Raw genomic sequence first — 14,303 nt, 5'->3', positions numbered from 1 at the left:
TATCGTTTAATCTATTTATATTTTTATATTTAATTATATATTTATATCTATTAATTAATTAATCAGTTTATCTTTTAATAGATCCTTATTGGAGTATAATTGCATCACAATACCATGTTAGTGTCTGTTGTACAGCAAAGCGAATCAGCCATGTGCACACACGTGTCCCCATATCCCCTCCCTCCTGAGCCTCCCTCTCATCCTCCTTATCCCACCCCTCATATTAATTTATTTAGACATAATGATTTTCTTATCTATCTGTTCTCTGTAATTTCTCTTTGGCCTCTTGCTTTAGAAATGTAAAGGAAAAAAAAGCTGCTTTTTACTAAACATGTATGAGCAGGAGTACACACACACACACACACACACACACACACACACACACACACACACAGAATGCCTTACACCATATCCCCAGGGAAGCCTTTTCTCCCTAGAAACATTCTCATCTGTTCCCTGCGTTTATCTCACCACCACAAACCTTTAGATGAGGGCAGAATTGCTCTTTACCAGAGAAAGTTAGAGAACCCTGCGTTAGAAATGACAAAGCAAGTTACTGACAACGGCGTCTTCCAAACAAGTCTTTAATTTACTTGGACAAGGAAAGAAGTTGTTTCTATCCTCCTTTTGACTTTTAACTTCCCCCCCACCCCCCACCAGCTTTCTCAAGCATCTGAGAAAAATAAGAGCAGATACACAAAAGGAGGAGATAAAAACTTCTCAGTCAAAGCTCTTTATTTCTCTTTTTATTTGCGTTGGTAACGCTAAGTCCTATTGACTAGCAAGGTCTAGGTGCGTGGAAAGCTTAATGTCTTGCCCAGCGGTCCTTGGAATCATATAGTAGTGAGTGCCAGTCCGGAGCCGAGCCATCCATCAATCCCAAGTGGTTCTTTCTAAGCTTTAATGGTGATGAAACAGGGCTGCCCGTCAGCAACCTCTCCCCACCCCCATAGGCTCCCTTGGTGCCTGGCTTCTCCCAAACAGCTTCTTGTATCTCCAACTTTCTTCCGGTCCACATCCTTCCCATCCTGTGACTGGTTCTTTCAAAGTCGTTCTGTTCTCTCCAACAAGGGCAGAGTAAGACTGAGTTTACCAGAAAAACAATGACTGCGAAGGGTTTTGTTACCGAGAGAATTTCTCTACCTACACGGTGAAACACATTTTAAGCCAGTAAAAGTGTGAGACCCTTACAAGATTATCTGAGTCAGCTCTGTTTCAGGCAGATGTGCTTTCTAAATCACACATCAGAGTTATTTAGCTCCCTGCCCACCCAGTCCTCCAGTTTTTGTTTACATTTCTGGTCCATTTATCTTCACTTTTCAACATACTCCCTTTGCAGAGCTCTATCTAATGGCAAGTACAGTTGCATGATTATTAGCTACACACTCTGCCTATTTGACTGTTAAACCAAAGCCTTTTATAGTTATGAAAGCCAAGATCTCATGGCCTATCTATGCTGTGAAGATCTGTTAATTTTACTTGAAATTATTTTAGTATTTGTTTATCTTTCCAGCTTACAAACAAGATGTAAAATTGAAATTTGAATGTGAGGTGTCATGACCCATATATTTGAATCTCTCAGTGACCTTTATACTCAAAAATTGTCCGTCTGGCTACTCATAAATAAATGGCCCATTTTGTCTGTGCCTGAATGTATCACAATTAATGTATCATAATTTTTCATTTATAATGTCATTATTAAGCTTTATTATTCTGAAGATGGTTTTTCTAATAGCCAACAATGCAGAATCCCGAAAGTTAACTTCTCCCACAAGAGTAGGCGCGGGGGTGGGGGGAGGGTTTAAAGCTTTTTTTTTTTTAATTAATTAATTTTTATTTTTGGCTGTGTTGGGTCTTCGTTTCTGTGTGTGGGCTTTCTCTAGTTGCGGCAAGCGGGGGCCGCTCTTCATCGCTGTGCGTGGGCCTCTCACTATCACGGCCTCTTGTTGCGGAACCCAGGCTCCAGTCGTGCAGGCTCAGTAGTTGTGGCTCACGGGCCTAGTTGCTCTGCAGCACGTGGGATTCTCCCAGACCAGGGCTCGAACCCTTGTCCCCTGCATTAGCAGGCAGATTCTGAACCACTGCGCCACCAGGGAAGCCCTAAAGCTTTATTCTGCAGTAGCCCCTGAAGAGCTTCCTTTCTTACTGATGAGGTCTGTTTAAGCTAGGACGGAGTGCATCTGGGTATTTCTTAGTGAGATGCAGAGGTGCTAGGGAAGGAGGGAGTAGAATTTGGAGAGATGGATCCTGTTTCAGAATTTTGCCTCCTTGGGAAACTGCCTTTTTGGGTGGTGACGTTTCTCTCAGTGATGATGAAGGAAAAGGTAGTTAACTTTAATAGAAGCACTGTGTGTTCTGCAGGGACCCTCAACTTACAAGTATAGGGGTGAGTAATTAAAGGTAATGAAAGGGTTGGTTTCTAAACAAAGACTGGTGGTAGCTGCCTTTCTCAGACGGTGTTTGTGGGAAAAATGTCATTTCTACATCAGTTTCTTAACACTTGTGCTTCTTCAACACACACATTCTCATCCAGTTAACATACAACAAACTCCCAGGAAACATCTGTCATCTTCTTTTATGTAAATATGTCTTTTTGTGCATCCATCTATTTAGACACAAATAGAAAGTTTACTACTGCCTGGATGTTTTTTAAAAAAAGTGCTTAGCAAAGGAGGTACTCCAACCCCGTGGGTTCTAGAAAGAAAACAAACAAGATTCTGAACAATCACTAGTTTTTCCCAGCAGGTAACTGATGGTGGCAATTAAAGGTATATGAGTTTTGGGTAAGGGCTGAGAGGAATCTGCTTTACTGTTCAATACTCTTCTGCTATATCTGGAAAGGAACTTAGAAACGTCTTTTCTTATTTCAGGCATTCTCAATTCATCTATTTTTTTGTCTTGTTATGTTAAAAAAAAGAAGTTTGTCTATTTCACTTTGAGATGATTGTTTTGTGGGCAGGGTCAGCTTATACAATTATGAAATCAGGAATAAACTAGGAATTAGTGAGCCATTAAATTCATTGTGCTTTACCTGATCAGTTTTTAGAAATGTACTTTTAAGTGTTTCTTTTAGTCGAGTAATGCATAAAACATATTCTTGTAAAGAATCATGTAATACAGAAGTATGTAAAGTGAAAACCTTCCCATTCCCCCAACTTTACCTTCCCGTTCTACTTCTTTCCCTAAGATAAAGCCACTTTTCACAATATGACTATGTCCTTTCTGAGGCTTTTCTTTGCATACCAAGTCTTGTATAATACATATGCAAATATATAGTTTTAGAAGCACATTGAATCAGGATAAACACTTTGTTTTGTACTTGCTTTTTTCACTTAATAGTATGTTAGGATTTTTCCAGGCCATTACAAGGCCCCCCACCCCATCTCAGTCTTTTTATTAGCTTCTTAATAACATGGTACTTTTGGAATTGGTACCATACTTTATCTGTTTTCCTGTTAATGGACAATTATATTGTATCAGTTTTTTCTTTTTGCCTTTGCAAGCCTTATTGAATTAATATTCTTCCACATTTATTTATGTACATGAAGGTGTGTTTTGTAGGATAGATATTTATAACTAGGATTATTGGGCGAAGGGGATGAAAATTTATGTTTTGAATAGTATCATCAAATTACCTGCTTAATATTGGCTGTTCCAGTTTTTCATGGTCGACTCAACAAAGGATGAGAATGTTTTTCCTAAAATCTAATAGAAATCAGCAATATTTAAAATTTTTGCCAATCTAGTGGTGGAAAATATTTTCCTGTGCATTTCCCAAAATACTACTGAGCCTGAGCCATTTGTACTTTTTTGGTCATTTTCTGTTTCTTAGTTTTGTTTATTTTTCTACTGAGTTTTGATGAGCATTTTTCAGTTCCTATGGCATGATCTGGGCCCAGGTATTGGTCCAGTTTTAAGTGGCCATGAGGACTCATGTTTATCATGATGCAAAAGGGGACTTTCTAAATGAGGCTGGAGCTCATCTTCCGTCTTGTAGGCAGTTCTATTTTATTTATTTTTAAAAATAAAATTTATTACATATTTCCTGTTAAAAAATAATCAATACAGCAAGACCATGGCAAAATGAGGGTTGGGTAAGGGTTCCTAATTTGTTGACAATTGCAGACTTGGGAATGTGCAATATTTGTGCTATGGTAGGGGTGTAGCTGGGTAATTTACCAGGAATTACAGGACTAGAAAAAATAAACCATATAGGTGAATCAATAAATGCATAGCATTATTATTATCATTTTGTTGATATTGATTGACTTAGGCTACTTATGTTTCAAAACAAGATGAATACACATTATGGGATATTTTTTAAAAATAAAGAAAACTAGAAAGAAGTGGGAAATAAATCACTTAGATTATCTCTACCCCAAAATGATATTTTCCCTTTAAATAGAAGGTTATATAGCTAGGAACATATGAAATAGATACGTTTTGTGTCTTTTGTGTATTTAAATAAGTTTCTAATTGAACCCTTGAAAAGGAACTACAGTGGCCTGAAGTCATAAGCCAAGTTTGTGTTCCTTAAGGTTTGTCTAATTCTTTTTTCATTATTGATGGGTAGTTGAAATTCATTGCCAATAAATGGTAAATCAATGGAAGATGAGACATTGTCAATTTTTACCTTACATAAAATTTTTCAAGAAATTGAAATTTTCCCCAGCTTAGGAATAACTGTGAAGCTCTGGCCAGATCTTTTTACTGATTGATATAAAGATTGTGGTTTAAAAATAGATCATCTTCATTTTGTGTGTGTGTGTGAAATAAGCTTACATTTTAAGAATTAAAGAGATAGAACTTTAAAGGTCAAGTTAAGAAATTCATTTTGATGGTTGACGAGAATTTCAAATACACAATTACAAAACGTATATTTATTCGTATATTTAGAATATCTAATGTAGTTGCCCACTTTAACTGGCTGTATAATGGGCCACCTCATTTCTTACCTGACAAAGAATGCCCTAAGTACGGACAGTATTGTGAAACCAGAGGTCTTAGGTTTCCATACCACAAACTTAGGCTGTTTCTAGAAATGTTTAGACTGACCATAGCACTATGACTTAATTTTGTTATAAAGTCTGGTACAAGACCTTCCTTTAGGGTCTAGCGTAAAGGTGAATATGTTGGGAACCAGTGTCTCTGGTTAAACATTTATTTTCTATTCGAATTTTAGGTGGTTAAACAAATTTGGATCAGCTATAATCCATCTTGAATCCACTACAAAGGATGAAGGTATGTTCTATTTTCAATTTCTGAAAATTTAGCAAGAATAGTAGAATAGGGTGAAAATACAATGTCATGTTCTATGTAGTCTTGTTCTAATGAACCATACTTTGTTATTTAAAATTATCTGAAAATATGTATAGACAGACATAGACACACAGGCTCACCAACATGGAATAGAGCTTCCCATGCTGGCTAAGAACGCTTTTCACACTTCACCCACACATTAGCAGCTGTAGGCTTCACTGGGATCTCAACCAATTGCCAATGCAAATGTTTTATTGCCCCACTTACTGAATTCTTACTCATAGACATGATCTCGTCATGTTCGAGACAGATAACTTTCAGCCCACTGTTTCCTCTCTGATATTTTAGTATTTCCACCAGGTGTGTGCTGAGACTAATTACCCTAAGTTTGTACCAGGAGCCTGAATGTCAGATTGGGACAGAGGCTGTATTTTTAGCTCAGTCTTTAGCTTTCAGGGTTCAAAAGCTACAAGAGTCTAATTCTTCTTAATGATGAAGTTACTCCTTAATATTGAGAAGAAAGAGGATTTAGGTGCCAGGGTCACAGAGCTGACACTATTTCTGAAATGCTCAGACTACATAAAACTTGGAAATTGTAAGTAGGGAGTTATATCTTTGGAGAACAAAATCATAAAATCTTAAATTTAGAAATGAAAAAGTGGCAACTTGATTTAAAACAATAAAGAAGCGTAATGCAATACTGTGAAACCAGTGTCCTGATCATCTCCTTGGTCTTCTTTTCCATAAAATAAACACCCATTATATATTTGAAGTATATTTATAGATTGTGAGCAAAAAGTAACTACACAAAACCCTTCTCCTTTTCCTGGTATGTAAGGCCTTCTATGATATGGCCTCAAGCAACCTTTCGGCTTTGTTTTCCACCCTGTCCCGTAGGGGACTCCGAATACTTGGCTCAGTCTGTGTCCTCAGCCTGGTACTCCCATTACTCTGTGTGCACCATTGATGGTTTACTTATCCTGCCATTTTCAGCTCATTAAGATTCCTATGCTCAAAATTAATCACTACTGATCTTATGCTCCCTTAGTGTATGACTCACACCTCTTTTGAGGAATTAGTTTCATTTTCCCTGAGCTATGGTTAGTCGTCTTTCTGCTTATTGGACACTCTTTGAGGGCAGAAACCCTCACAGAGGGAAAGTCTTATGTATCAGGTAGCTCACTAGATAAGTGCTTTCTGAATTGGGTTGGAAATGCAATAGCCAGATGGAGAAGAACCTCTGCTCATGCATTATGGAATAAGTGATGACAGTGCTGAAACATTCAGCGCTTTCCTTTTTGTTATAGAATGCTACAGTGAGAGTGAACAGGAAGATCCCGAAATAGCTGTCGAGACACGACCCCCTCATTACTCTGCGGAGACTCTCTCTCCTTTGGTACGTACCGTCGTAATTGGTCTGTTGGTCATCGATCAAGTGTGTGGATGTCGTTCCTTCCAGTTGGGTAGAAACTACCTTGACTAAGACATTTTTAGAGGACGCTAAGTTAAGGTACTCGCCAAAGAGCAAGTGCAGTTCTCAGGGCGCTGATTTTGAGCCTTCTCCATAGCAACCCATTTATATGACAAATTCGGTGCATTTATGTGTGACCCACGGATGTATTATGCTCAGAGGGTTCATGGTAATGCAAAGGACTTCTAGGTAATGGGCCAGTGCTTGCGAAGATTTGTTTTATAATGTTTATTTATATCCTACTTGTTCTCAGAAAGAATTGAAAATACCTTGCCTAGGTGCATGCACTCTAACGATGTAAAATGAATGTAAAGGGGATGAAGGCAATAACATGAAGAGAAAATTAGAATCAGAAAGAGAGCAGGAAGCCAGGAGTGGGGTTGGTACATTAAATCTGGGTATGGAATGATTCAGTCTATTTACTAGAGAGAAGTCCAAGCTTGAGTCTAAGCTTTGGAAGCATCCAGTGTAAGTTCAGGTTATTAATGGACGTTAAGACTATGGAGAGTTGCTTTATATTTGGATGTTCATGGACATTATAGCGACGGCATGTAGAAGGAGTCAAGCAGAGATCTTTGGCGAGGTTGATTTATGGCTTTTATACCTACCATATACCAGCACTTATATAGGTACTTTAAATATATAATCATTTACTTCCCTCAGATAACCCTGAAATGCAGTATTATTTAATCTGCATTTCCCTGATTACTAATGAGGTCAAGCATCTTTTCATGTTTTTTATGATATTTGGATTTTCTGTTCTGCTAAGTGTCTCAAGTCTTTTGTACATTTTTAGCTGTCTTACTACCATTATTTTGGATTTATAGGATTTCTTTATTAATCTGGACATTAGTCCTTTGTCAGTTAAAAATGAGGCAGATCTTCTTTCCCAGTCTATGGCTTTTATATTTTTTAAACTCTGTTTCTTTTTGTTGACAGATGCTCTTGATTTCTATGTGTCAGGTTTATCCATCATGTCCGTTGTGGTTGGTGTCTTTGTTTCTGGCTTACATATTGTTTCCTATTCCCAGCTCATGAGGACATAGATATTACTATCTCATTTCATGGATTAGGAAACAGAGGTTCAGAGAGGTAGAATGGCCTAGTCATACCCCCAGTAAATGGAGCACCTGAGATGGGAACCCCGGTCTGTCTAGCTTTATAGCATATGCTCCTTCCATTCTACTATGACACTCGTTCATCCATGGACCCGAATAACTATAAGTTCTAATAGGTTACTGAAACTCCTTCACTTACCAGACCTCTTCTGCCAGAATTTTCTGTTTTGTGTGATAAGGTTTTCAATCTTTATTTGCCAGTTCCTGGGTTTAAGGTGTTAATATCATTTAAATAATGACTTCTACTGTTTTTATCTGCTGCCAGTGGGGAATTGTGGTCACTTTTCTAATTTATTTGGCTAGCAGCTGAGACCAGAAATAAATAGTTATTGAATGAATATTTATTAAAAATCTATTAAATAGGATTAGCCAAAGTTAAGCAAGACATAAATAAAATTAAACTTTGGTAAAATGTCGACCAATTTTTGCACTAGATTTACAGTATAGCCTCTCTTAATATAGTTTTCCCTTGAAGTAGTCTATCTCTTCTTTTAAAATCAGTTTCTGCATTTGGAAAAAATGAAATAGATGTGCCTTGCTGGCTTAATAGAAAACCCTGTGTTTCTGTTTAGTTTCTTTTTGCCTTCATCTTTGTTTCTCTGTGTCTCTCCATTTTTGTCTGTCTCTTATATGATTTAGTTTTGTTCTAAAATACTGTGATTTTCAGTTTTATAATGGCAAACTATATCACAGATTACAAAGAACATTGTCAGGCATCTAGAACTCTACTGGATGAAAGTAAAAGCAACAAAGTTGTCTTCTTAGATGAAGGATCATGGCTCAGTTGCATTATACAATGATAGTCTTACATAATGTTAGAGTAGGAGCCCAGAGAATGCTTGTTTCCAAACAAATAAATGAAGGGATGGATGTGAGACCAGTAGGTTAGGTCATTGAATTGGGAGCATTCTTTAGAATGTCATTCTAAACGTCAATCAAATGTTATTCCTTAAAGTTCTAAGAAGTTAAGCATTTTTTTGAAGACCACTAAGGCTAACATTATTCTTTCTGAAGAAATGTATTAGAAATAGATAAATGTTGAACAGTTAGATTTTATTTTCCTTAGAAACAGAGTATGTTGTTCCCGCTCACGTATTTCCCAGGCAGATTTTGTTTTCTCTTGTTTCTGAAAAACAGACATGCCAGACACTTGGTTAAAACAACATTTAAGCTTTTTTATCTAAACAGATGAAATTTTAAAAATCGTGGTAACTTTTATCCAGAGCATGAAGCAGCTTATTGTTTTGGCTCAATCTGGCATAGGCTAGCCATGACTGAGCTATACAAGCCTAGGCAAGAAAACAAAACAAAACAAAACAAAAACCAAAAACACCCAAACCTTTCCCAAGTTCTTGCTTTTAAAAAAATTTTTGGGTAATGAACTTTCATTTTGGAGTGATGAATTCAAAAGTATAAGATCATACTATTCTGGAAAATTATAAAATCTCGAACTAAAAGTTTAATTCTGTGTGCAGTCATTTTGATTGCTCTAAAGATAAACAGTAAGACTTCAGCACCAGACCAATTTGGACCTGTTTCTAATGGGTGGGACCACATTCTGCAGAGAATAAAGAACATTACAGGGTCTCCTTTGAGTGAACAACAGATTTCTCTTTATGTCTTTCCTTCTTGAGAAAGCTCCACAGGATGGATAGTGAAAAGAACATCCATTTATTTACAGAGAAATTAAAAATGGAGAGTTTTTCCACAGGCTCAAAACAGATGGAACTCTGTAGGTTTCACTTTGGAAGATCCTTTGTGGAAATCACTACCTGTGATTCCTTGAAACTCACAAAAGAGCAAAAAAGGAACTGACTTCAATTACATTTCCAGCTCATTAATTTTATATGTTATAAAGTGATTTAAGAGATCAAAGATCATTAAAAATTTGTTACAGATATTTTCCCCCTAAGTTTAATTTTTAAAAAGTGTCTGATAACTTGAGCTGTGCTTATATGCTTATTCATTCATTTAACAAATATTTATTGAGAGCTACTATTCTAAATAGTACTTGGGACGCAACAGTAAATGAACAAAGATTCATTTCTTCATGTAGCCAAACTTCTGGTTGAGGGAGACTGAAAATAAACAATCAACATAAGTAAATTGTCTGCTAGGTCAGTAGAAGAAGTGGAGCTGAAGGGGTCAGGACAGTTTGTGACAATGAATAGGGGAACCAGGATAGGCCTGAGTGAGAGTTGAAATCTGAGCAAAACTCTTGAAAGGTGGTGTAAGAGTCAGCCAGGTGGATATTCAGGGAAGGTGTTTTCCAAGCAAAGGGAGCAGTTAGAGTCCAGATCTCCTTGGTGCATAGATGACAATGCAAAGAGGACAGTATGGCTGGAACAGGGTGAACCAAGGTGAGAGTTGCAGGAGATGAGGTTGGAGGATAATTGTGTCCATATGTATGGGGCCTGTGGACCATTAAGGACTTTGATGTTTTGAGTTCCTTAGCCTTTGGAAGTTTTGATCAGAAGAGTGATGTGACTGGATCTCCATTTTAAAAGGGCCACTCATGCTGCTGTGGGGAGAGACCCTGTGGCATAGGGGGAAAGTATAGAAGCAAAGAAGTCTAAGGGGGAGTGTGCAGTAATCTAGTGTAGTGAATGTGATGACTGGGATGAGGTCATAGTTGAGAAATGGAATGGTTGGATTTTGAATGTAGTTGGAAGGTAGACCTACAGATGGATCAGATATGAGAGAAGATAAATATCCCAGTTTTAAGCAGCTCATGCAGATTATTTTAACATGAGAGTCCTTATATATATATATATATATATATATATATATATTTTTTTTTTTTTTTTTTTTTGCGGTGTGTGGGCCTCTCACTGTTGTGGCCTCTCCCATTGCGGAGCACAGGTTCCGGACACGCAGGCTCAGTGGCCATGGCTCACGGGCCCAGCCACTCCGCGGCATGTGGGATCTTCCCGGACCGGGGCACAAACCCATGTCGCCTGCATCGGCAGGCGGACTCTCAACCACTGCGCCACCAGGGAAGCCCTAGTCCTTATATTTTGATGCTTTTTCAGAAGTACAATTCCTTTATATCCAAAGGATGGGAAAAAAACCCTGTGTACTCTGGCCCATTGGCCAGAGGTCAAAGATTAAACACAAAAAGGGGTAAAATCAATTTTAGAAATTCAAATTTAATCTTAGTAGGATGGCTCTTGCACAGTTGTTTACTAAAAGACATGTTCTTTCGATACGTGTACTCTGATAAAATAATAGAAGTGCTTTCAAGTGAGATAGTTGGATGAAAAGTTGTTAGTGAGTACATATACTTACAAAGAAAAGGTAGAAAGAAAAATTCACCCTCTGTCCTCAAGATGCAAAACATTTTCTTAAGCTCTATGGTTGAGTACTTAACTGATTTTAAGATTTTTCTAAAATTAGATTTTACATTTCGCCTCTTGCTTTAACAGTTCATCTTCTGGCCGTCAGTCACAGGCAGAGGGGCTGTCCGGCAACCTCTCCTGGGCCTCCATGTTGTTTGCCCCTGCCCCAGTTGGGGTTTGCACTAGCTCTTGCCCAGGCTATTTTGAAATAGCAGCCTCTTTTTTTATTTTTTTGTCTCTAATCTCTCTTTCCTCTTAATAAAACCACTTCCGAATTAGTCTTCCTAATGTGCAGCTCTGATAAATTGATTCAACAACAAAAGACCTTTCAGTGAATCCTCATTGCTTATCAAATTAATCCTCAATTCATTGGCTTGGTATTTCAGGCCCTTGGGCTTACTTCTAACTGCCATGACAGTCTTGTTGCTGATTCCTCCTTTTTCATCAGCCCAGTAAACTGCCCCCTATTTCCCCAAAGCTTTCCAGACGTTTCTGCTCCTGTACCTATATTTACAAAGTTTCTCCACTTGCAGGAACCATTCACTCTCACCCCAATTCCACCTTCTAAATATCTTTCAAGACTGGTTTAAATGTGACTTCTTTCATTAAACCTTCCCTGGTCCTCTGAGACAGGAGGATCTTTCCTTCTTCTAAACTCTTTATATTTCTATAGTGCATTTTCTGGGATACTTTTTTCATGGTGTTAGTCTCTGCCTTGAATTATAGATTTTGTGTATCTGGTTTATTTATCTAATGATTAAATTCTTAAGGCTAGAGGCAGTGTCCAATATCTTTTTCTTTACCCGCAACGTCTATGACCTTGTCTAACACATATTTGAACCTAATTAAATATTTATTTAATGGATTGATAAATGGGCACGTGGGTGATGATTGTCACTTCCTCCACTTCCTCCACAGATCTGCAGCTATACAAATATTCCCCCATGTGAATTAGAAAGTTACTTTACACTTGTCTAGTGATTTCACTTGGCTTTCAGAAGGATGACTTCATTCGACTCATAGAAGTCCCGTCTTTCACAAATGAAGTCAAGTGCCAGAGAAGTAAATAGAACTGTCTTAAGTAACCTTTGCAAGCTTAAGTTTACCTTTTATTACGAATATCTTTTATGTTCTCTCATTTGCTCTTTCTGATAATCTAAGACAGACAAACCACTGACAAATTTTTTTTTCTGTATCAACCACGTGCCAGGTATTTTTCAAAGAAGGGGATGCTGAACTGAGCTGGACAGTCTCTTCCTTGGAGCATCTTAAGTTCTAAGTTGAAGAAAAGTCACAATAATTTGTAATTCAAACAGTCTAAGTACTGATAAATGCTATGAAGAAGCGTTAACTGGGGCAGTGTTCTAGGGAGTGGCTGGGGTTGAGGTTGGGGAGGATATTGCTTTGCTTACGACCGTCAGGGAAGAGCCTGCTAAGGAGGTGATATTTGCCTTGAGAATGAAGTGATGGGAAGGAGTCAGCCAGCCCCAAATCCACAGAGTGAGCTTTTCAGGCAGAAGGAACCAGAGATGTGCTCAAGGAACAGAAAGAAGACCATGTGGTTGGAAAGGAGAGGGAAGGGGAGGTTGAAGGAGATGCTGCTGGAGAGGTAGGTAGGGGTCCATGTGGGTTGTCTTGGCTATAATGATGACTATGGATATTCTACTCATGATGGACAGTCACTGGAGGATTTTCAGCAGGACAATACTGTGATGCATTTTCTGCTTTAGAAGTACTCTAGCTATTGTTTGGTGGGTGGACTGGGGTAGGGAGGGGTTGGGTAATGGTAGAGGCAGGAAGTCAGTAAGCTAGGACCTGGAAGTAAAGTGGTTTCTCCAAGGCCGCTTGGATACTAAAGACTGGAGTGAGGAATGGATGGTCTGCAGCTCATTGCCCAAGGTCATGCAGAAGGCCAGTGACAGAGGGGGCAGTATACCATACAAAGTCTTCGGGTTTTCAGAATGTTTCTACTAGCATATGGTGGAATTATAAACACAATACCTCCTAGGGCTTAACAGCAATTGGTTAGTTTGTTTTCATTAATATGGCCAATGGAAGGAAAGAACAGCTGTGTACTTTCCTTTTTTTCTCATTTGGTTGTATTTTGTTTAGTCTTTTATTTTTTCATATTCTTTGACTAATGTTGCTTAAGATTTCTATGCTGACTCACTCCTTTCTAATTACAGGCTTTTGGTGGCCATTTTCAACTCTTTTTTTCCCCATGTTAAACTTGTGTTTTAAAAATAATTCAGAGAAAAGAATTTTAGAGCTAATCAGCTTTTGAACTAAGCTTCTTCGATGAATAAAAATCTCTTATACAGAAGATGGAGAAAAGCAATATTGATTCTTTTACTTAATCATGTACATACTCTCCTCATTAAAACTAAGATTTTTTAAATGTCTTTCATTTTCTCATTAAAAAAATAAAAATTTGAAGCCCAAATGTTCTGAAATAAATGAAACCACATACAATTATTAATGTCCGATAAATAAAATAATTTTATTTGAGATTCTGAGAATACTTTGCAGGAGTAGTTGCATTGCAGTCAGTAATGGTCACCCCTGGGTCCCAGGGTTAGGATAAGTCATCCATAGCAACTTCACAGAGAACTTCAGGGTGCTCCTGAGTAAGAGACTGAACTGCTCTGGGCTGTTTGCCTTCACATAGCTGGTTTTCTAGACCAGTCTTTGTAGCATTAATTTATTACCAACTAGCTATTAATTTATTAATTTACTAAGGTCAGGCACAAATGCAAAAAAATGGAGATGCAAAAGTGATTAAAAGCAGCCTGCTCTCAAGTAACTCACCGAAAAAGAGGAACAAATCCATCAGCAATTACAGTATTAGTTGACAAATAAAATGATACTCTATCTGGTGTGATAGAAGTAAGCCCAGGAGCACGGGGAAAAGATACCTACCTCGCCCTGAGGCCACTGGAGAAGGCTTCCTGGAGGAGGTGGCCCTTGAACTGACCCTTGAAGGTTGGGGTTGTGTGAGCCATGCAGGAGTGGGCTGGAGAGGAGAGACTGTCGCTCCTTTCTACCTTCATGTGATTTGCAGTGGGGAGTTTTCTGGGTGTGTAACTTGGATGGTTCCTAGAGGCACTGAGCTAAAGG

General features: G+C 38.1%; 2 protein-coding genes across 6 annotated transcripts in view; one reads left to right on the top strand and one right to left on the bottom strand.

Moving 5' to 3' along the window:
- The window catches only part of OPRM1 (opioid receptor mu 1), a 159,391-nt gene that overhangs the window by 34,789 nt on the left and 110,299 nt on the right, over positions 1-14,303 (bottom strand). The gene's annotated exons all lie outside the window — the stretch shown is intronic.
- IPCEF1 (interaction protein for cytohesin exchange factors 1) overlaps positions 1-14,303 on the top strand; it is a 98,845-nt gene that overhangs the window by 55,995 nt on the left and 28,547 nt on the right. For all 5 annotated transcript variants that reach the window (XR_003793743.1, XM_029224168.1, XM_029224167.1 and 2 more), the window contains exons 8-9: positions 5,183-5,241; positions 6,567-6,655. Coding sequence is in view for 4 of the 5 variants with exons in the window: in XM_029224168.1 (XP_029080001.1) it covers positions 5,183-5,241; positions 6,567-6,655 (148 nt within the window). In the remaining variant the exon portion in view is untranslated. The remainder of the gene's footprint in view (positions 1-5,182; positions 5,242-6,566; positions 6,656-14,303) is intronic.

The sequence above is a fragment of the Monodon monoceros genome, unplaced genomic scaffold (genome assembly GCF_005190385.1).
Source record: "Monodon monoceros isolate NGI ecotype Baffin Bay Population unplaced genomic scaffold, NGI_Narwhal_1 Super_Scaffold_15, whole genome shotgun sequence".
Taxonomy (NCBI): Eukaryota; Metazoa; Chordata; class Mammalia; order Artiodactyla; family Monodontidae; genus Monodon; species Monodon monoceros.
The sequence above is the reverse complement of the archived record's forward strand: the minus strand, read 5'-3'. Positions and strand labels throughout refer to the sequence as shown.